This window comes from Synchiropus splendidus, chromosome 10 (genome assembly GCF_027744825.2).
Source record: "Synchiropus splendidus isolate RoL2022-P1 chromosome 10, RoL_Sspl_1.0, whole genome shotgun sequence".
Classification (NCBI taxonomy): Eukaryota; Metazoa; Chordata; class Actinopteri; order Syngnathiformes; family Callionymidae; genus Synchiropus; species Synchiropus splendidus.
The window spans coordinates 16,749,400-16,772,663 of NC_071343.1; the positions used below are offsets into that span (position 1 = coordinate 16,749,400).

General features: G+C 40.5%; 2 protein-coding genes across 2 annotated transcripts; one reads left to right on the top strand and one right to left on the bottom strand.

Annotated features, from left to right (window-relative positions):
* Window positions 1–2,511: 2,511 nt before the first annotated feature.
* On the bottom strand, window positions 2,512–15,518 carry LOC128766291 (uncharacterized). Its single transcript, XM_053877813.1, has 15 exons — window positions 15,329–15,518; window positions 14,848–15,008; window positions 14,537–14,753; window positions 13,727–13,830; window positions 13,513–13,650; window positions 12,645–12,739; window positions 8,441–8,587; window positions 8,292–8,367; window positions 7,380–8,209; window positions 5,425–5,600; window positions 3,945–4,105; window positions 3,648–3,864; window positions 2,907–3,007; window positions 2,700–2,837; window positions 2,512–2,634 (listed from the first exon to the last, which is right to left on the bottom strand). The coding sequence occupies exons 1-15, from the start codon at window positions 15,437–15,439 to the stop codon at window positions 2,541–2,543; spliced, it is 2,766 nt and encodes a 921-aa protein (XP_053733788.1). The 5' UTR covers window positions 15,440–15,518; the 3' UTR covers window positions 2,512–2,540.
* Window positions 15,519–20,418: 4,900 nt separating this feature from the next.
* On the top strand, window positions 20,419–21,375 carry LOC128766292 (olfactory receptor 11A1-like). The gene has a single exon (XM_053877814.1). The coding sequence runs from the start codon at window positions 20,425–20,427 to the stop codon at window positions 21,373–21,375; it is 951 nt and encodes a 316-aa protein (XP_053733789.1). The 5' UTR covers window positions 20,419–20,424.
* Window positions 21,376–23,264: the final 1,889 nt, after the last annotated feature.

Sequence of the window (23,264 nt, forward strand, 5' to 3'; positions counted from 1 at the left end):
GCGGTTTTGAATGTATGTATGTGCTGAATGTGCAAAAACCCTCCAGACGTTTTTCACTGATGCGCTGAAAATTAAATGTCGGCTAAACATTTTTTTGTTTGAACAACTCAACTTTATGTAGTAGGTAATACTGTTTGGGTACTGAGTGTTGACAGACCAAAGGAAGTAGATTAGTTAGTCCCATGAATTTCATAAACCCTGGCAGGTTGAAAGAGTTCGTGACCTCAGACTGTGGATTTTCAAAGTGCCCTTTGATCAGAAACAAGGAGGTATTGAGAACAAGTGTGAGGTCAGGATTGAGCATCACAACTTTTCTGAAGAATTTATTTAGACCTGAAAGTGAACTTTCTTTGGACACAGAATTATTAGGTCGAGCGACATCACGCTTTCTGCAGATTGATTTTACCATTTAATGAATGTATTTGTTTGTTTGTTTTGCTGTTTATCAGACTATTTGTCCGTGAGATCACCCAAAGAACTATGTAATCAAGGACACTTCAGGATTTTAGATAGCGAATCCAACGACAGAGAACCGATAATTTCATTTTGGTGAACAGCAACATTCGAAGAGGCCTGACATACTTTCGAAATAATGTGTGAAAATGGTATGAATGAATGTGTGAACAGAAAAAAATAGAGATCATGTGATTTCAAAGACTGAAAGAATGGAACGTATTAAAATATTATAAGATAGAATAAGTAGAATAGTAATAAAATATTATCATAACTGCAGAACTGACCTGACTGTAATCTCTGAAATTACAGGGTGATATTATCATCATCTGATAATGCGACAAACTCTTTGCAGCAACACTGCATTTATTTCACAAAAGTCAAGAAAGATAGAAAGGATTCTTTTGTGCCGCACCCGGAGACAGACAGAGGGGATGATCAGCTTGGGGAGAAAGGTCATACCTAAATATATGTGGTCTGAAGCAGCATTTAGATATGCTGCTGTGCTAAAAATCACCAGCTGCTTCTGATATGTATTCATCCACTGGGCTTGAGTTCATGTAATTCTTCTGGATTTCTTTGATCCCTCTGTATTGAGTGCTTCCCTGAACACGTTCAAAAAAATTAGATCCAGACTGCAGAAATATTAGTGTGGCTCGATCACGGTGGGAGGTCTTTCTGTAAAGAAAGAACCCCACTGCGAGGCGGAAGAAACTATATTTGTGATGCTTTGTTGTGCTCTCCTCAGGCAACACTGACGCAAAGTGCAACGTTAGTGAGACCTCCCTTCAAAAAACGTCTTCATTTTTATGTCCTAAAGCAGCGGGTTAAACCGAACAGGGGAGGAAGGGATGGGAATGTATCATTGCCAGGACTGATAGTCAGAGGAATGTGATGAATGGTTGAAAACAGCTGGGGAGCAGACTCTCCAGACCTTGCACAGTTTAATGAGTCATTTTCTTTGACCCTAGTCCAACTCCACTGGGTCAAGGCAGGACTTCTCTGACAGACTCAAAAGAAATCTAATAAAATCCCACCCACATTTACATGCAAACTGCGTTAAACCGATCAGGACGGTGAGCTATAACATGCTGCAGTGCTGCAGCAGTGTTGGCAAAAACTGCCTCAGATTGCAACACACATTTTCTAACTTTTATTTTTTTAAACAAACTTTGGATTTATTTTGTCGAGTTTTGACATTTTCACTGAGTCAAAGAGTCCAATTTGTATCCCGTTAGATATTGGTTGCTTGAAGTCTGATTTTTTTGTTGTTGTTGTTTTGTCAGCAGGCAGAGATTTGTGATTTTGCACAGCAACAAGCTAAAATACTGAACCAAGCACTTTTGGTTCATATTACCATGCGTCATCAAATCCACTATTTTCCTCTTCATCACGCAAAAAAAAGAGTGCATCCCCTCTTTTGTACATACTTAAAAACTTCTCTAAGTAAGAGGTTTGTCAATCTTCTGATGCTACTATTTTGAAAATCCTTTTCAATAATAAACTCTATTATTATATATTAATGATAATAATATACAACTAAACTATGTGTAAATCAATAATTGTTTGTTGAGAAAATAACATGAATATAATTCCTCAGAAAGTTACCACGAGGTAAAAAGTGTTGTCAGAATCCACAGGAGTCTTGAGTGAAGGTGAGGGGATTCTTTCAAAGCAGTGATCTGTCATCATGCCAAAGTTTGCTTTTATTTTGACACTATAAAGCAGATTCATTTTCCAAAACACAAATGAAATGAAAGGTTTTCTACCTTGATGGCAGCTTAGCTATCATTGGGATGCCTCTCCTGTATGAAAGCAAATGACTGGTCATGAGAAACATTGTATTTGTGCTTGTGAGTGTACTCAGACTCTGACACCTAAGCTTAAGAAGCGTGGTCGCATCGACATTCCGCATCACACACACCAATCTGAAGGTCAAATGGTACTGCTGCAATGAGTGGCAAGATGACGGCTGGTGATTTTGATATTGGATAGACATGTTTGTCAAATTATACAACAGCGGTTCTTTGTGAAGACAAACGACAAACTCTAGACAATTGAACAAACTTTATTCAAGATCAATGAAGTCAGGGCTGAGGTTTGCTGGCCAACATGTAGTAATACTTCACTGTTAACAGCACCTCTGTCTCTGCAGACGTCACTTTCATGATGGACATCAGCCTTAAGAAACAGAAAGAACATTTCAAGATTGCTGTATAATATTGTTTATGGCTGACTTGTGTCACCTTTGACAGATGTCCTGGGATAGAGATGCTGCCCTCTGAGGGTCTTCTCTCCGCAGAGCCTCGTAGCTGGAGAAACTCTCCACCAATCCAATGTAGCTGGACAGAGGAACGGACCTTTTCACTCTGACACCCTCGTGCCTGAAAACATGAGCATGGTTAAGTCGAGCAGTTTCATCAGGATATTTATAGTTATTACAGATGTCTTACCACTCTTTCTCTGTGTAAGGTATGGACTTATACACCTCCAAGTACCTCTGTACGTTATTGATGAGCAGAGGACTCCAGTAGGGGCGCAAGGCTCCGTGAAACTGACACAAAAGGCAGAACAGTGACCACATTTAATTCAGTTATTTATTGAAAATGAAATATTCAGTCACTCTAGCGCACACTTTTTGAGTTGAATCTCCAATTTTAGCTTTCAAGAGATATACATACAGCGTCATATTGATGCCAAGCTAGCGAGGCTTCATGAAACACCGCCCCCGGCTTCACTGGTCAGAAGGTGGTGCTCTCGGTTTACAAATGATGTGAGCTCTCTTTGAAAGAGTGGTTCTAAGCCAAAGATTATAGAGCAGAGAGTGCCATATAGTGGGGTCTGAAAATGAGGACACTGTTTCATGAGGCTTCACCAGACCATCACAGCAGAGACTATCAATGATGAGTCACTTGTGATGTGAAACAGGTACAAACATGTAAAACACCAGGTTCAACACAATACACCTGTATGTTGCATCATAATACAAGATTCACCGAAAAGTGGATATGATATATAATTGAATGTAAGTTTGGTTTCGGTCCTGGTTAAAGGTCAGCCATTTGTTTTGGATGGTTAGGTTTACGGTGAAAGGAATTATGGCAAGTCCCCACAAGGATAGAGATACAAACAAGTGTGTGTCAGACAATGTGGAAGGACGACAAGCAGTCACACCGTCATGTTTCCAAACGCACCTCATCACAGACTTGCTGTAGTGATTCCAGGCAACAGTCTGGGTAGCTAAGCTCCATGTCACCAGTGAAGTTGAACATGGCCAGGCATCCGCCAGGCTTCAGGACCCGGTCCACTTCCTGAAGAAAGCAAGGTCCGTCAAACCAATGAAAGGCGGAAACTGCTGTCACCAGGTCCACTGAGATGTCTGCAACCGGCAATTTCTCCGCAACACACTCTCTGAAAACACAACATGGCATCACTACTTTATCTCTGGAGGATGGTGTTAACATGTGGGGTTGTTCATCACAGATCCTTACTTATACGTGATGTTTGGCATCAGTGAATGTTGCACTGCCTTATCCAGCTGTGCGGGACTCACATCTGTCCCGATCACAGAGGCAAAGTGTTTGGCCAGGACCACCGTGGCCTGACCAGATCCACAGCCCGTATCCACAGCCAGCTCGAACGGCCGACTTTTCTGGTGACACAAGAAGAAAACATTCATTCATTGAAACATTCATGGATGAGGTACATAGATTATAGAGCCCAGCCTGAAAATACAGCTTCAAGTAAGGACAGACTTTATTCTTCTCAGAAAAGAAACATCAGAGGTTTCTGAAGGTTTAATACTTTTTATCTATATCGAGAAACTTTACGTGCATTGTGCTGTTTTGTGACAATTCCACCACGCAGCCGTGCCATCGATCGTCACCTGTGTCGGGTTCTTAGCTGCAACACAACTGCAGCACAAATTGGACAGACAGGGGTTTGATCGCTGAACAATCTGAAGGACAATTACATTGTCCGTAAATGGTTGTTTTGCTAGATCGTTTTGGAAGTGACGCTGTTGTGAGCGGGCAAATGATGGCACAGCTCAGGACCGATGCCAACTTTCATCTGCAGGAGTACTTCTATTTTGGTGGGGATGTGGGACTTTTAGATCAAATTTAGACTGAATTTATTTAAGCTGCTAGAAGAGGTGAGTCTCATGGATGACTTTTTTCTGTAACTGATGAATGTGAAAGTCCCAGTGCCTTAACCTGCAGGGGGACACACCTGCCGCCAGGTGGCCCAGTGGAATTTTTATTTTGTATTTAAACCATTCATTTGAATTATTCAAGTTCATAGAGAATTGATTTTAAGTCGTCCTTTCGATGGCACCCTGATCTGTTTCTCTGATTGGTTGGCTTGCAACCTTGACAAGATATTTTAGAAAGTTATCCAGAATCAAGGAAAAACGAAATCATTCCACAATATTATGAAAAAGTCTTGGAAAAATCTGTGTGTGTGTGTGTGCGTGTATCAAAAGGTGTGGCTGACACTGACTAACAAAACTAAATTCTTGGCCATTTTAATTGGTCAGTTCTCAACAAATATCGACGTCAACAAATTACAGAGAATGTTTGTAAAATTCAACAAAAATGAATCAAACTGATATTTAATATTCGTGCCATGAGCACACAGTATAATGCATGGGGTGTCAGGAAAGTTTTTTCCCCCACTGTTAGAAATTGTATAAAATGTGTATTAAAAATTAATAAAAAATAAATAAAATGAACATTTATTCTTTTCTGCTTACAACCTCTTGCAGCTGCAGGGTCCTATCCTTGTACATTAAGGGGGAGCAAACACCTGGCCTCTTGTAGGGCAAAAGTAGCTTGCAACTCTGGATAAGTTAGAGTCATCTAGTTGACCTCTTTATGTCTGCAGAAAATCCAACCTTTGCCTCAGTATTTCATGTGTTTGCTACACTTTTTTATAAGGTTAAAACAGTGTCAGGTCAAAGTTTTGAAATACCTGCTTTTCCAGGAACTTGATGGCATGTTCGATCAACTCTGATGGAGAAAGTCGGTACTTCCAGTAGGTTGCAGCCTGTTCCTTCCCTTCAAACAGCCGGTTAGCCATCGCTGACTGCTCCTGGTGTGTCTGCCCTTCAACGTCTTCTGTCTGGACTGATGTTGTTTCACAAGTGTCTATTAATGATTTACCTCTTATAAACATTCGCTTGACACAGCCCACTTCTTCAGCTTGTTTGTGCGGACTGTAGTAAAATATGTTCTTCGAACATAATTAAGTTGCTCTGCTGCATCATAACTTTTATTTACTTCAGCTTAAACATTTTTTTCAGCTTCAGTCGCCTGAGGACATTTTACAAGAGTAAACAGTTCTGTATGGGCTATAAGGTGTGAAGATGCTCAGTCTGCCTCCTTGCATCGGAGTTTGACTCGGAGCAGTGACTCACAGAACAGTGCAGGAAGGGAAGTAAGGTTAGACAAATACTGGGAATAAATACATGGCAAACATGCCAGCTCTTCTCCATACTGTACATGAGCACAGTGTATGTTTGTGTGTGAAGTAAAACGTCCCCAAATAGTGAGTGTCTTGAATGCCTAAAGCTGTCTTAACGGGCTTATATTTTGAACTTTTATTTGGAGTGTATGCATAACGTGTAAAACAGAAAGAGCTTGTGGAAAAAAATAGAAAGAATAATTAACTTGGGCCATGACCTACGTTTCAAATGCTGTTGAGTTTATGTTTAATGATGGTTATGTGCCAGAGGTCAGGGAATGGAGTGGAGCAAACCATCGTCGGGGAAACAGGGGGTGTCGCTCTATAGTTTTGTTGCTGACAGATCACGTTTCAACAGTGTGATGTGTATGTTTAAAAGGTAAAATAAATCAAATTAAAACAAATTGTTCAGGCTTGCTGAAAGTATTAGACTACTAACTTTTCAGGGGCCTGGGACTCAATTTTACCATTTCAACCATTAAACTTAGATGATAGCAATTTAAAAAAACATCACCAGATGACAAGAGCAGAAACAACAGCAATAGAGATGAAGGTTGCTGGGATGGAGCACAGCTTCCATAGCAGCGGTTCTTAACCTTTTTGATCTCGGGGCCCACTTTTACCAGAACAAATGGGTCGGGACCCACACTTTGCAGCTGTCAAGTCAATTCAATCACACACTACTGCCACCATATGTGGCAAGAGCATTAAAGCTGAGAATCTCACGGCCCAGAGGTGTAAAACAAAAAACTTCTAGTGGCCCTCTAGGGGGCGCTCACGGCTCAACCATGGGCCTCAGCCTTTTGGTTAAGAATCACTGCTCTATAGAACACTGGTCCGTCACATGATGTTTTGTTTTGTTTTGTTTTGTTTTGTTTTTTTCATAGAGTTGTAGTTAGTCAAAAAAGAGAGATGGTGCTACATTAACATTGTTACATTAAACTCAATAGAAGCCAAATATATGTACTTATGTAGAAAGACAAACATTTGATTTAAACATCATTAGTGAAGTATTCTAATTTATACAAGCCCAACCCGTGAATGTGTGTTCTTGTATTATCTATCATTTTGAGAAGCGGAATTAGTTTTTAACCAACAGAGTGAGGACATTTTTTTTTGGAAAGTGAGGACATTTTACTGTCATTTTGAGGGTTAAAACTTCAAAAGAACTCAAGTCATTGTAGTTGAGTTTCAGTTTGGTTAAGAATAAAGGTAATGAGAGAGAGTAATAATAACTTAGAAAGCGCTAAAGAGAAGTTTACACTTCTCAGAAATAAACTTTATTGAAGTGTCAACACAAATAGAATCCAACAGTGACGATCAAAAAATAGATTCATCTGAAAGCACAATTATTTACATGGATAGTGTTCAACCTCAGAGAGTGTCTCTCTCCAGATCTACTGACTCAGGAGAAAAGTCCGACATTTCCAGTTCCTCCCCAGGTACTGCGAGGTGCCGTCTACGCCTGCTCCTCCAGATCATCGCCACGGTAACAGACATCATCATAATGATCACAACGAGGCAGAGTGCAGACCTCACCAGATGATGATCAACCTCTGGCTCTCTGATCATCACAAGCATCTTGGACGTGAACACGCAGCGACGGTTTCTCATGATCACACACCGGAACTCTCCACTGTCTTCCACAGAGACGTTCGTCATCACCAGGGTGGTGTCAGGTAGACACATTAAGTGTTGTTGATCATTGCGTACGCGTGAGACTCTTCCTACGGTTCTGCTGGACCTCATGAACCAGTAAGCCAAACCAGGCTGTGTCCAGTCGCCACATTGGAGAGTCATGTTTCCCCCCCTAGTGAAGAAGGCGGCAGCAGGCGGCTCCGCCTCGGGACACACGTACAGGTAGACGTGCTTAAGATAGACATGACCTTGTTTACAGACATAAAGACCCGAGTGGTTTGACGTCAGCGACGGAAACATCAGTGTGTTGTTGTGACTCTGACCAGCCGTCCCTGGATTGTCCATCCTCCACATGTGTTGCTGCTGTCCACTGCAGCCGGAACAGCTCAGCTCCAGACTCTCCCCCACCGAGCGGTGAATCAACTCAGCGGGCAAATGGATGTAGAACTGTCGCAGTAAGGCACACCGTTGAACGCTCTTCTGCAGGCAGTAAAAGATGATGCCGTAGGAAGATCTGTTGACTTTTAGGCGAAGAGAGGAGTTGTTCTTCACAAGCTGGAGTTTCTGTGCTGCAGCGGCTTCATCATCTATTAAAGCCAATCCCAGATTTTCTGAGTCCGGGTTCCGATACTGCAAGGCCCACTCTGGTTTGGAGCTGCACCGTCACATCCCAGCTCCACTGTTTGTCCAATATCCGCTTGCAAGGTCTGAAAAATCATCCTCTGGTCGTCACAGACGTGGAAAGTGAGGTTCGCCATGCGGTGAAAGCGTCTTGTATCCGAGCACCACACGTGGTGCTCACCATAGGCCGCACTGGATATCCCATGCAAATTTTGAGTCACGCTGAGGGCAATCTGAAGTATTGAGAGAAAATAGGGCATCTCACCGGGCTGCTTTACAATCACGCAGTTGGACTTGTAGTTCTGGATAAATGTATGATATTCCCCTGCTCTCAGGATGATTTCAGCATGGGCGTTTGTGGAGATGAGCGCCACCAGCAGCAGGGTCACCGCAGGCACGGCCATGTCTTCGTCTGCACATGTGAGTCAACTCTGACTGCTGCTTTTTGATCCCCATCTAGATACCATCAGCAGCTTTGGCTCTGCGAGCTACTTCCTTCCTGTCAGCTTCAGCAGGTGTGAAGAGTTGGACAGTCTCAGCTCAACAGTACAAATGAAAAGAAGAGGAGACATTCATTTGTTCAAAAAGCTCTAATGTGTGTTCGCTGCAGGCTGGATCAGTTCAGTCACATGCTTCTCCATGGCTGGACTGAGGGGTATCCTGATTTCAAGCCGGAGATAGTAAACCTTGCCCCGCCCTGCTAAAAATGGCTCTGAAGATGGGGCAGTATGTAAATGTTGCTGAAACCAAATCCAAGCTCGTGCACAGCTCCATCACTGTATTTAAGCATTTGGAAAATACTGTAACCTTGAGATCAATACTAAAATGCATGGAAAAAAGTCTTAGTTTTCATTTTATTTTGTTAATAATACTAATGATAATTAATATTATTGAATTGTACTGGTATGTTATGTTATGTTACTCAATTGCAGATTTATGTTATTACTTGGTAATTATGGTGTTGTTAAGCCATTATTATTATTATTATTATTATTATTATTATTATTCCTGGGCAAAATATAGTCTGGCAGAACAGGACACAAGTCAGTAATTTATTATGATTAACTACTAACTACAGAATAATCTGTTGCTAATACACATGAATACGTTTTGAAAAAGTGGTTAATTTATGATAAAATGAATGTGCCCTAATCTTAAGTGTAACCTTATTGACATGTAGATGAGAGAACAGTTAGCATTAGAATGATTACTTTAAGGTTTGGTTTTGACATGGTGGTGACATCAGAAGGCAGAATTCTCAAGGTCGAATCACAAAATAAAAACGATAAACACGACAAAAAAACAAACACGACAAAATAACACGACTTTGTCGTGCACCAACTGACTACATGACGGTGAGACATTCTGTACCATCATTAAACATGGCAGGAAAAAATTTCTAAATCTTCCTTGTAAGTTCAACAGAATGCAACCAGAAGAACATCATGCGTCATAATTTATTGCACTTGTGACTAGATAAGTGTGCAGTGAGCACAAACACCCCCCACACACACCTCCCAACCCCCAGAGTCACATTGACACCAATATGGCAACTATTACACATCAACATCAGTATAACCGGCAAGTCTTTTTTCATTTGACATTTCAGTGATATCCTGTGTTCGATGGGACAGTGTTGCAGCAATGTAAAATCACCTTATTTTCATTCATTCAGAGGTCAGTCAGTGTGTCGTTTTAATCCACTCATGAGCCTCTGAAAAAGCGTTTGTCATTTGAAGGGGTCTTCACTCTCAGCAGGAACATGTTTCTTTGAACTCTAGGTTCTTCAGTTAAAGGTACTGGTTTTAGTATTTTAAGCTGGATTCCCTAGATTCTTGTATTTCAGAAAATCATTTCAAATGAGACGGCCATTTCAACCATTGAAATTTGGATGAGATGGTGAGTGTGCCTCTGACAGTAAGACACACAAGGCTTTGCTCCATAGCAAATTCGCCACTTCAGTGAAGAAAAAGTGGAGCACAGCACTTGAAGTAAAACCCCACACTCTGCACATTTAAGAGGCTTGTTCATGAAAGCCAAGAATAAAAAGTCTTCCTTGCAGGGATTCACCGCTGCTCCGCAACAATATATGTCCAGTGAACTCAGTGAGAAAAATGACACGCAGAGCAAACTCGGCAAAAAATATCTAGAGGCACAAAAACTATTCATGCTGTCCTCTGCAAAGTGACTTAAAAGGAAACTCATCACAAGTTCTCTTTTTTTCACTATTCAGTCATTGAAGTGATGAAGTTGCATCAAAAGATCTTATAACACAGTGATTGCAAAACAGCTATGTATGAAAGAAGGCTCAAGTGAAGAGAGGAATTATTGTGGAAAACTGACTTTCCAATGTCACATTTTCTGTCAAGGGAAGTCAAATCCCTGTACACTTTAAGATTATAGAGATTGTGTTTAGGTTCACTATTGTTCAATATTGGGTCCTCCCCTTTTCACCTCTAAACCTACTGTACATGGCTTTCTTCCCCCTGCTGTGTAAAGAAAATGTGTAGCTATGTAAGCCCAGCGTGATAATGACGATGCAAGTGGTGTGTAAACGTAAATTCCCGGTTACGCCATCCCAGGTTTGTCACTCAAAGCTCGGAAAGTAGGAGAATCCCCAACAGTCCTGAGTGTGCAATTCGTGGAGCCTTTCCTATCGGTAAACAGGAAGAAAAAATAACGGGAAGAAGCAAACGCTCTCTGAGAATTTATGCATCCTGTTCATGTGTTATGTTTTTCTAGTTCGAAATGCAGCACACTTTTTAATTTTAATTTAATTTAATTTTTTTATGAAGAAGTTGCTTATATCCAGACAAGGCATGCGTGAGAATTGCTTTCGCGGACGTCGCATCTTGATTTCCATGTCCCACTTCCCTCTTCAGCGTCCCATTAACTCCTATGGTGTAATATACTGACGCTAAGAGAGTGGACTTTTGCGTCCTATACTGAGGCCGGAGGCAGCCGTCCGTGCTGCATGTTGACCCATAGGCGTTCCAATGGAGTAAAATAATGTTATGCCTCCCCTGTAACACTCTTCACTGAATTACATTGGATGCCAGCTGCTGTTTCTAACCCCAGTCATCACGACTTAAACACACAGCTGTTTGAGGGGTTTTAAATACTAACTAACACGGCATACACGACAGAACTAAAGGAGCACATCCCATGGCTTATCTAATGCAGCAGAAGGCGGAACATGACTTTCAATTGAAAACATGAACGCTGCCCTCTGAGTCAACCTAGGACGCCAGTGTCCACGTTCCCAATGTCAGTATATTGCATCATGTTAGTGAGAATGGGTTGACATGTGTGTGTACACATGCCATTTTACTTTAGGTTTGAACAATATGGATTAGAGTCAAATGGACAATGTCCCTCCGCAGAATAAAAATGCTCGCTACAACGCATCAAAATAGCCTCCAACATGTTGATACAACAAAACCCTTTTGTCACATAAACTATCGTGCATATGAACTAGAGAGCATATTGGCAGCGATAGCTGTGAATATATTTCACCAGTGAGATCCATTTGTAGATACTGGATTGAATTCCTACTTGGACTATGACCATGTAATGAGTCCAGCAGACTTCATCCATCATCACTTTATAGTCAGTAACATCACGACAAACGGACACATCCTCATCACAATCTGTCAGTCATATTTAAGAGATTCACTGTGGTGTTTGAGTTTAAAATGTCCAGCATTCTCTGCGGAGGCTTGAATATTCTTGTTTCTGACATTAATGTGTTCCGTGTGGCTAAACATTACTTGAGCCTTTTGACTGTAATGACATAATTGGGTGGAAGACATCATCTTATATTAGCTAAAAGTAGCATTTAAATACAGAATCATTACCGTTATTTATTTTTAACCCCTTTTTTGGGCTTTTTTCTTCTTCATTTCGATGTTTCTTATTTTTAAGCAACATCTACGATCAACCTAGCTTTGATGTTATGCAGGAAAATAGAAAAGAAATGGCAACAAACAAGTATATTGAAGACAAGTGTGAGTTTATTTAATAAACACGGCAGAAAACTAACGTCTGGGTGGACTTTTCGAATTCATTTCTACGTAAATGGCGTCCTCTAGTGGTACAAAAAATAACTTCAGCGGTGGCATATGCTGTACACTGAGACGTTTTGAGCAAGTAATATTAGTCGGGTAAGTGTAAATACTCACTAGAACTAAGGGTCAAATAGACATAACATCACATGACCACGTGTCTGTTCCATCGAAGCAGAAAATTTATACCTATATACTGGATGTGGAGTATGAACTGCATCAATAATTCAGCGTGGTGGGCCAATATTCATGCTTTTATAAGGTTAAGGAATGGCTTGAAAAGAGTTGTTTGCCAATACATTGTGTGGCCCACAGGAGGTGTGAGGGCAGCCTGTGGATTGAGAGCTGCTCACTTCAGTCACTTGAGGACAGGACAGAATAGAGGAGCGGGTGGACCGAAGGATCAGTCCTGTTGAGGTTTGCGGGCAAGCAGGTAGAAATACTCTACGCTGACCAACACTTCGGTTTCAGGAGACTCCACCTTCATAATGGACATCAACCTGAAAAGTAACACAAAGTTGTCTACATTTTCTTTTCCAATAACACACAAACCCCATACAGAGGTCGCGCTTTTTTAACTTTAATGATCAATTGAAAGGCAAATGCGTATTATTATTGATCATATCTATACATTCAACGGAAGAAAAAATTTAAAAAAATGACGTGGGAATATTTGAAAAGGGAAATGTGGGGTAGGAAAAGATGAGTGTTTAATTTGTAAATGGGGGTAAAAACTAAAAACCCCACTATGGGAAAAAATGGATATACAAAATTCATATTTTGCTTGCAATCCCTGGACCAGGAATCTGAGCACCTATTAGGGATATATTTAATTATTATTATTACCTGATATACATTTTTATGAAGACATAACACAAGGTAATTCTGAAATAAATGTGTAATAAATATGTAAAAATAAATGGAAATAACAAGTCTAAATGTTAATTTCCATTTCAACATTTTTGCTATATTTATTCCCTATTTTTTTGGCACACCTGTATTTTCACACAAATTCTTAAGACAGAAAAATAAATAATAATAATAACAACAACAACAACAACAACAACAACAACAACAACAATAATAATAATAATAATAATAATAATAATAATAATAAAGAATTGAATATTAAAATTGCTCAAAAGACCTCACATACAGTTGAAACATTCATTCCCATTTGACCTTCCGAGAGTGCCAATAGCTGCACTTCAAAAACTGGGAGACAAAAAGGGGGAAACATCAAAGACATCATTGAAGAGCTCTGTCCCTTCACCTTTGACAGATGTCCTGGGACAGTGACTTTGCCCTCACTGGGTCTTCTCTCAGCAGAGCCTGGTAGCTGGAGAAACTCTCTGCAAATCCCATGTAGCCAGACAGGGGCATAGGCCTTCTCACCCAGAAACTCTCCTGCCTGGAGTCAATACCAGAAAATAAACAAGTAAACTGCACAGTCAGACCCTCAGAAAACGCAGTTTGCCATCACTCACCATTCTTTCTCAGGATAAGGCAGGGATTCATAGGCCGCTCGGTAAAGGTCTACGGATCTTTCGCCCAGGTAGGAATTTCGATATGGCCGCAAAGCTGCGTAAAACTGACACATCGAAAAAGAGAACCACTGTACATCATATGAGTTCATCTGCCGCACAGTTCATTTTTCTGCTTTCTCATTTCTGCTTTACTGGATTAGCAACTTATACACCACATTCACAACCAGCACAGAACAGATATTGGATGTGAAACACTGAGTGTTTCAGAGGTGAATACCTCATTGCTCTAATAGCCAGTGCATTAAAACGGAAGCCTGTGGGAGTTGTTCCTTCAGTCTGCCATGACAGAAACAAAATCCCCAAGAAGCAACATGGTTACTCATCATATCCTGATCCACATTGAAAGAAATATAATGGGTTCAAGTTGGCATCTAAGGGGCTATTTTTCAATTATTGAATACTTTGTGTTTATGCACTGAAGGGGCGTAGAAGACTGACGGAAAGAGGAAACCGCATGAAATCAACATTGTTGCAAATAACAATTCTGCCCTTAACGTATTCACATTACAAATAATGAAAATGCAGGCTCCGAATTTTTTTCTGAATTTCCAACAGTTCAAGTTCAAAATTAGAATATTAATAATTAAAATATAACTTTGGGGGGACAAAAATGCTCCTTTTCAGATTTTTTTTTTTTAAATGTTACATTCTGTCTTCTACAAAAGCTTTTATTGCCACGTATCAAATTTTTTAAAAAACAATCCCACCCAGGAGAGATCCTCAACTGTATTATTTGACTCGTGTCAGCACCTCTTTACAAACTTGATTGAGTGTTTCTGTGCAGCAATCTTGGTAACTTATTTCCATGTCCAGTGTATAGCTGAGCAAAGCCAGACACCCGAGCGGCTTCAGGACTCTGTCAGCCTCCTGGAGGAAACGTTGCCTGTCAAACCAGTGGAAGGCTGACATGGATGTGACCAAGTCCAGCGAGCTGTCGGCAAACGGCAACTCTTCAGCCACACACTCTCTGGAGGGGGAAGAAAGGCAACGTTTCATCAAAAACCTCCACAATTTTGGAGTATCTAAGAACACGACAGGCTTCAATACTGGTGGCTTCTTACTTGTACGTGATGTTCGGCTCTCGAGAATATTGCAGGGCCATCTGCAGCTGAGAAGGACTCACATCTATCCCCACCAAAGAGTTGCAATGCTTGGACAGCAGCACAGTGCCCTGACCGGACCCACAGCCCACATCCAGGGCCAGCTCCAAGGGTCTGCTTTTCTGGTGAAACATAGCACAATGAAATGTGAGCGTTGGACCACAAGTTGTTTGTTTATCTTTTAAACTGATTCCCTGTCATGTGGGTTATTGATGTGACATCCGCAGTCCTTTGTAACCACATTCAAATCATGACTGCAACTTCAAAATCATTTCGAAGTTTTGCTGAAATATATAAATGTATCTTCATTCCAATGCACTTTGCACTTGTCAGGTAGCAACTCAGGAAAAAATGGTCTTTTTTTTTTTAAAGACGCACAGCAGACATGATCAGATTTAACTCCTTCAGTTGAACTACTGCATGAGAAGTGACAAGCACTGACCTGTTTTTCCACAAAGTTAATAATCTGCCCAATAAGTTCAGTGGATGGAGAAATTCTGTACTTCAAATAGGAGGCGGCATGCTCCTTCCCTTCAAACAACCGATGGGCCATGACTGATATCGTCCGTTTCCTCCCTGATATGTTGTATAACTGTGTCAGTCCGCAGGCAGCCAACACGCATTCCAAGAGAGAATTGTGGTGAACAATGAGAGAGGCCTGGGAACAGCCGGGCCTCCTCCTTCCTTGGGCACATGATGGGCTTAATAATTACACCCTTTAAAGCGACAGTCGCACTTTCACCTCTGCTTGCATCCGGGACCAGAGGCGAAGGTCATGTGCATTAAGTAGCTTGACTTCGGAGCGCCTGTTTCACAGCCTTTATCTCAGAAGCAGTTGAACACACTAGCAGGGAGGTGTGTTGTGGAAGACGTGCTGCCTATCGCAGCTGTGGAGTTGTCATTCATGTTTCCAGTTGGTGTAGTCGTGTTGCTGTTGAGATGGTCATCAGCATCGGTTTGGCACTCGTGTTTGTTCCTGCTACAACTAAGTGCTCCGTAAAAAGAGTTATTTTTTTTGCACTGCCGAAAGAATAGTTTCTAATCTAAATGATTTACAATAAATGTGCCCATCAAAAGTTTCAATATTGTCATTCGTTCACTTGCACTCACACTGCCATTGTGCCTTTAGGTCGCTAAGTGGATTGCACTTGAAGTGGGTCAGGGCTTATAGATCGATAAAGATCGCCTTTACTGCCTGACTGTCTGTGGTGTCTTTGTAAATAATCCAAACAGAGGCAGAGCTTCATACAACACAACTTTACTAAGAAGCGGTCGAAGCGTCAAGCCACATTACTGGACATATTAATACACTGACAAAATATATAGTGCGTGATAAGGCACAACAGGTAATATCACTCCGATGGAATAAATAGTCCGTACATTACATATCTACTTTAGCGGGTCAACCCATCCCAATGACCATTTCTGTTCTAAGATGATTATGTTTGAGCTCCGCTATAATACACAATTTTTAAAAAGTTACTTTTTCTAGTAACTAGTTACTTTTGAAAGTAATGAGTAACTTGAAGTAACAAAGTTACTTTTGAACGAGGTAACTAGTAACTGTAACTAAGTTACTAACTTAAAGTAACTTGCCCAACACTGCCTGGATTTGATCACAGTTAAATATGAAATTCAAGCTTATTCTGAGACTTCCGACAATCAATATAACAATCTGTTTTTTGTAGTCTTTGGAAAGCTTGTTGTTTCCTCCTGGGGAAGGCGATGGACCTGTAGACTTATGCAATGTCATTGGTCTGAAAAATACAGCCCTGGTTGTTAGAATTTTAATACTACAAGGGTCCAAGCTAAAGGAACTTTGTCATCTTGTCTTCGTATTGTGCTGCTTCTGCAAGATGTACGTCAGGCGGCTTGTAGATATAGAGCGGGTGGTTCTCACTGTCCAGCACAGCAGAGAGATTTACAAGGCAACATCTGCTGGGCAACTTGTGTTGTGAGGCCTTGAGGCTGGACCAATGTGGATCAGAGCTGGGGTCGCAAACTCAGTTGTCCCCAAGGGAAAGGAGTTGGTGAGACTGTGCCGCCGAATAAATAATTTACAAGTAACATCCGACTTACGACTGGGATCGGTTCCGACCAACCAATCGTAAGTCAGATTGGATGTAAATCGAATGCCTTTTAAAGTAGCCGAAATACTGTAACTGGCTGCCATAATTGTTGTAAGCATTGCCGGGCTGCTAGGTGCTGCAGTACCAGATTTAAAAAAATAAACATCTGCTGGCCGTGGTCGTAAGTACGGGTGGAGGAAGTCGAGCAGGTCATAAATCAAATGTTACTTGTACATTGTTGTAGGCCAACACAACCTCATTCCATTGGCGAAACATATTGAAGATTGTCAAGTGGACCTTAGTGTCCAATGTTGATGGGGAAGTCTATATATTGAATCAAACCCTTCAGTGAGTTTTCCTGACACGATATGCAGCGCTTCATCTGACTGCCCAACGCATTTCAAAAAAAGGTTGGGGTGGTGCTAAAGTTCCAATCAGTGATGTCTCTTGGTATATACGTACATATGGTACCTTTGGTGATGAGGTAGATTTTCGGAAAGCGCAGGGTGCATGGTGGCACATACACCAGGTGACAATGGAAGCGGCTAAGATTGTAACCACTGCAAGTCTTCATTCTAATATTCACAAGTGCCAAACCCCACCTGACAACCGACAATATTTTTTTCCAATAGGATTGATAGCAAGTTATATCCACATGTGCATTGCCCTCATGGTGCCTATTTTGATCGCATGAGGCATCCCAGCATGCAATACAAGATGAGACTTTGTACTGGACTACTATTTGAATCATTTATTGACTTATTTATTTTTATGGTGAAAATAGTCAGTGTGGAAAAACTTTTAGTGTTTTGGTGACATTGTTTGCATTTCCGTGATTTAGGTGTTGCGCAACATTAGAAAGAAAGCTGATGGCCAGGTCGCCTTTTCACCTGGCCAACCATCTTTGCACTAAATATGCAAGAGTGGCTGCCTCGTGGCTTGGTAGGGTGGCAATCTGTGGAAAAGAAGCAGTGGAACCCGAACAGGCCATATAGATGAAGGTCAGCAACTCGGGGTCAGCAAAGTCATGGGTTTGTTTCCAGACTAAGTCAACACATTGAGGGCTAATGTGTGTCCACTCCACCCATGCCCCCACTGTGATTGGATGGGTTTATTTCGGACCCTCTGTTGTCCTCCCACAGTCTAACATTGGTGCCTCTAAATTGTCCATAGGTGGATGTGTGGATGATTCAATTGACTATGTATTCGACGGGATGATCTGGCGACAATCTCTCGCCACAAAGTAGCTTGGACACGCTCCAAGCCACTTCCAGCTTACGGTGGAAGCCAAGATGAATGGAATATCCAAAGACTAGCATGATATATAAATTGTACAGTGAATGTAGAATGTTTAGAATTGTTACATCCACGAAGGAAGTTAATGTGTGCTATGTTGTTATTATTACAGTACTTAGTATTACTACAGTGCTTATTATTGGTAGTACTGTATTTTACTGTTATCACTACTGTAGGTCTAAGAAAAATGGTATGTGACCTGTAATAACAATAAACATCCATTTAATCTTTGAACACTCTTCAACTATATTTTGAGGAAAACCTCTTAAAATGCTAATGTTTTGATGGATTTCACAAAATTGTCACCTCTTCATTATGAATTGAGGCGATTAAAGCGAAATGAGGTGGAAGATGTGTAACAAGAAGCTCACAAAGGCCATAATATAGTGGGAAGCACATTCTAAAGAAAGAGCACTTCAGGGGACGGACAGCAACACCAGGTCATGTTTCCACAACATGTTTGTATGATTCCTAGTTCGTCCTTCTGACCAGCTGCCCCCCTCACGCAAATGTGTTTTGGTTGCAGTAAATGACCCTTTGGGATGGACCATTAACATGTAATTGTTCACCAGGGATAACAAGAGCGCAATAATAATGATAATGACCTGTTGACCACTTCCAACATAACAAGTGTCCCAGGGGTGCTCATTAAACTGATGTCATCATCGAGGGTCAGAATAATAAAGGAAGTACCATTGTCCATTCTGAGCAACCAGTGTACAATGTTGTTTGCAGCACCTCACTGAGTCGAAAATAAGGAAATAAGCATCAGCATTAAATAGAAATTGCGCGTGTTATGTTTGACTTCTCTGTGTTAAGATCAGGCAAAGTTTGGACCCACATGCAGGAGGCAAGCTAGATGTTTTCACTTCAACGGAAAAAAACATTCCAATTGCCACAAAAACTTCAACAAAAGACGCTTCACTACGTAGACTTGGGGAAACTTGACTCGACTATACTTTGTTTGACACGATTAACAGACAGTACACACTGACAAATAAAGAACTTAAGATGAAACGAGCCAGAGAACATGTGGAGACAGTGACAGGATTTGGGGGGAGTCAAGACAAATAAGGGGCACACTGAAAGACACAAGAAAAAAAAAATGGTAGGCAACAGAACAAAACTAGCAAACATAACACATAACTGATGACACTGCGACTAGTGATGAACTGGTGTAGTTTTCGTGAAGCAATGTACTCATTTTAAGATGGTACTGAAACACATTCATTGAAACACAATTTCAGTGAATGTGTTTGGAGAGAGCCGATTGCTCTCGACATAAACTGTAACCTGGATAGAATGTTGCCAGTCAAGAAGCGATTCGACATAGAAACATGGAAGAAACATGTCATTTAGTTATGATTTTCAGAGATCTTCAGAAAAAAAAAAAACGTGTCGCCGTGCTGCGATGAGATCAGAGCAGAAGACACAAGTTCACTGCTAGATTTTTTTTTTATGTGGGAGGTCACTGACAATTGAAAAAAAAATCGTCTATGCTGTTGAAAACCTTTTTTCCCTTCACCCCCATAATTTAACATTTGTGTTGTTTTTATGCACTACACTATGTGTGCCATGCTACTTCTAACTTAACAGGGAACAATAGATTGATCAAAGCTTTGTTAACACAGTTCACATTTGGTGTTGGGAAATAATTCTTGAAAAGATTTTGCAAGCTTGGAGAGAAGGTCCTAAAGGAAAAGTATTGAGGGCAGAAATGGTCTGGATGCACTGTCAAATTCAAAATGCTACTTCTAACAGTTACAGTGCTAATGTTGAAATGCAGCACATTATGTACCCGTCTTTATACAGCAGTTTAATTCACCGCTTCAGTCAAATGAAATTCCTTTTGGTTCAGTATTTAAAGGCCTGTGTGTGTGTGTTCAAAGTGTATCCATTTTTGGGAAACTGTGGAGAACGCGAGAAGCCAGATGACTGGACATTGCTTCAAGAACCAGAAATCATCAATAGCAGCTCATGTTGGGGCTCAGATTCATGTGTTTAGCAGTTTTTTGCTACTCACCCCAAATCACAGGAGACATCTTGGCTTCCTTGTTTTAGAACGTCAGTGATTGGCTGATCCGTCTTCCAAAGGCTGGATCATTTTCTGTCAAATAGACGGCCTGTCACTGATGAGGCCACACACGCACAGGGCCTCTCACTTGAGACATCTATGGAGAATGTTTCACTGGTCACAGAGCTTACCCTGGAAGGTTTAAACTTTCCTTGGGAACAACGGGTGGTGCTGTTCTGTGTCACTTTGCTCTGGTATCTGATGATCTTGGCGGGTAATATCATCATCATTGTGGCTATTATTTTGGACAAAAGCCTCCACGAACCAATGTATATCTTTCTGTGCAACCTGTGTATTAATTCTTTGTATGGGACCGTCGGGTTTTACCCCAAATTTCTTTTTGATCTGTTGAACTCTCATGTCATTTCATACGCAGGTTGCATGCTGCAGGGTTATGTCATCCACTCTTCCGTCTGTTGTGACTTTTCTCTCTTAGCGTTGATGGCGCTTGACCGATATGTGGCTCTGTGTCGACCTCTAATTTACCATTCTGTGATGACCAAACGGAGAGTGTATGTGCTGGTGATCCTGTCATGGATTGTTCCTTTGTTCTGCATGTTCATGAACACTGCTACTCTCCTGCAGACGCAGCTGTGTGGCTCGCACATCAACAGGCTTTACTGTATCAACTTCATGATTGTCAGGCTCGCCTGCTCGCCGCCTTTGGCCAACGTTTATGTTTCCTACTTCAATATCTTTTTTTATTTTGGGCATTTTTTGTTAATCATTTGGTCCTATTTGTATCTTGTTAAAACATGTTTGTTCGGTAAAAAAAACTGGGCAAAGTTCATGCAAACATGTGTTCCTCATATAATATCTCTCAGTGTCTCGACCTTTTCTGTGCTTCTGGATTTGCTGTACATGAGATTTGGCTCGTCGAATTTATCCCAAAACCTCAGTAATTTTATGGCAATGGAGATTCTGCTAATTCCCCCGTTGTTGAATCCTGTTGTTTACGGAATGAATCTTACAAAAATTCGCACTTGGATTTTTAAAGTTGTACACTTGAATTGGACGGAAGCAGAATGTCAAAATGCTACTGAAAGTTGATTTCAGGGGTCAGGTCTGAATTGACCACATTTTAATCAATGTTTTATCAAGGTTCTACTCCATGGAAGAGCCTTTGGAAACTATAGAAAAGCAAAGTGGAAAAAAAGGCTACTGTGTCTGAAAGTTCAATGAATGCAGAGATGTTCTTTGGAAATAAGGGATGCTGCATTTTATTTGGGGCTGGCTGAACTCTCTCTTAAATTGGGCTATGACTCTTGACCAGTAAGACAAATAACCCATATTGTATATATTGTATATGCATATATTGTCAATTATGTATTCATTTTGTCATTCTCATTCTCAACACCAGGAGTACAACATGTCATGGAAATGTGTCACGACTGCAAGTGAATTGCCTTTTGTATTTTTAAATACAGTATATACTAATGAAATTGAGGTACACTTTTGGATGTATTTTCTAATTCAAAGACAAGATTTTGCATTTTACTGAAGGAGCTGTTGTTTGTTTCCGGGATTATTGGGGCCTGTGTACTAATGTATAAAATATATGTATCTTGTCACAAGAACTGTAAAAGATAAAGATAAAGATAAAAGATGAAGAGACTTGCAACCTTATGCTAGAACCACACTGAGACAAATGTACACTGCTGTACTCTTAAACAACATGAGGGTTTTTATCTTTCTGTCTATCTATCTATCTGTCTATCTATCTATCTATCTATCTATCTATCTATCTATCTATCTATCTATCTATCTGTCTATCTATCTATCTATCTATCTATCTATCTATCTATCTATCTATCTATCTATCTATCTATCTATCTATCTATCTATCTATCTATCTATCTATCTATGTATCTGTCTTTCTAAGTTCAGAAGCGACTAGCAGTAACACAAAACCATTGTTGGGGAAAATAGGAAAAGTGGGGCAAAAGTTTATTTTTACATTATTTCCTCACTGCTCCTTCTCAATTTCTATAATATGTATATAATATGTAACACAAACTCTCTGTAATGCATTGCAAGCAATGTCATAAAATGCAAAGAAAAGTAGGTCATGTACATGCAAAATATAATTTAATTGGTGACTGAAATAGAAATTCATTGATTCATAAAACTCATTTGAGCATGTAGATCACAGCATTTTGTTTGTTATCCTGTAGAAAGTTGAGTCCAGGGTGTCAGGAGCGACAGGAAAAGGGAACCTGGCATGTCTGTTATTGTACTTTTCAGTCACTTTGGTGCATTTCTCAAATCATCCTTAGCAAAACAGTAAGTACAATACAATTTGTACAAATTGCAAAACACCATGGATCACCTGCAAAATCCTTAATTTATCTCTCAGAAGTAGATATCTATATCAATAAACATGTCAGTGCTGTCAGAATGTCAAGTCCTTGTGTCGTTGTGTTTGAACAAGACTGCTGAGTCATGTTGTCAATGTAACAGTGACTCTGGAGGGTTGTTTTTATGTAAACGATGGATATAGTTTCCATGGAGGTTTATTGTATGTTATGTATTACACCTTAGTGTAAGGGGGAGATTGATCGCCACACACTGGACAAGGTTCACTTTTATGCTTTTACTGTACTGTAGTTTGTTGACTGACCATGTTATTTATACAGAAAGGAAAAGATAACAATGCAGAGCACAGTAAAAAAAAAAAAAAAAAAAAGAACAAAGAAAGTAGAAAAATTAGCATGACGATGGCGCTTTGTCAAACTGGAAAATGTCAATAAAAAAAGATATGAAGTAAAAAAAGAAAAATGAGTGCATGACATTTTTTTTGAGTGAACTGTACATGCAGTGTCGTAGTAGGAAGTAATGTTCCTGTAGAGTGGGCCGCAAATTCTCATCCACATCTCGACAAATATCTCTTGCCATGCTGAAAGAATCTTTTAGACTGTCCAGCCTGTGCAGGGATCTGC

Coding starts and splice junctions, on each gene's coding strand:
- LOC128766292 (XM_053877814.1), top strand. CDS start 20,425: ATGGAGAATGTTTCACTGGTCACAGAGCTTACCCTGGAAGGTTTAAAC.
- LOC128766291 (XM_053877813.1), bottom strand. CDS start 15,439: ATGGCCCATCGGTTGTTTGAAGGGAAGGAGCATGCCGCCTCCTATTTG. Junction 15,009..15,328: donor TTAACTTTGTGGAAAAACAG/GTCAGTGCTTGT, acceptor ATGTTTCACCAG/AAAAGCAGACCCTTGGAGCT. Junction 2,838..2,906: donor CCTTACACAGAGAAAGAGTG/GTAAGACATCTG, acceptor TCATGTTTTCAG/GCACGAGGGTGTCAGAGTGA.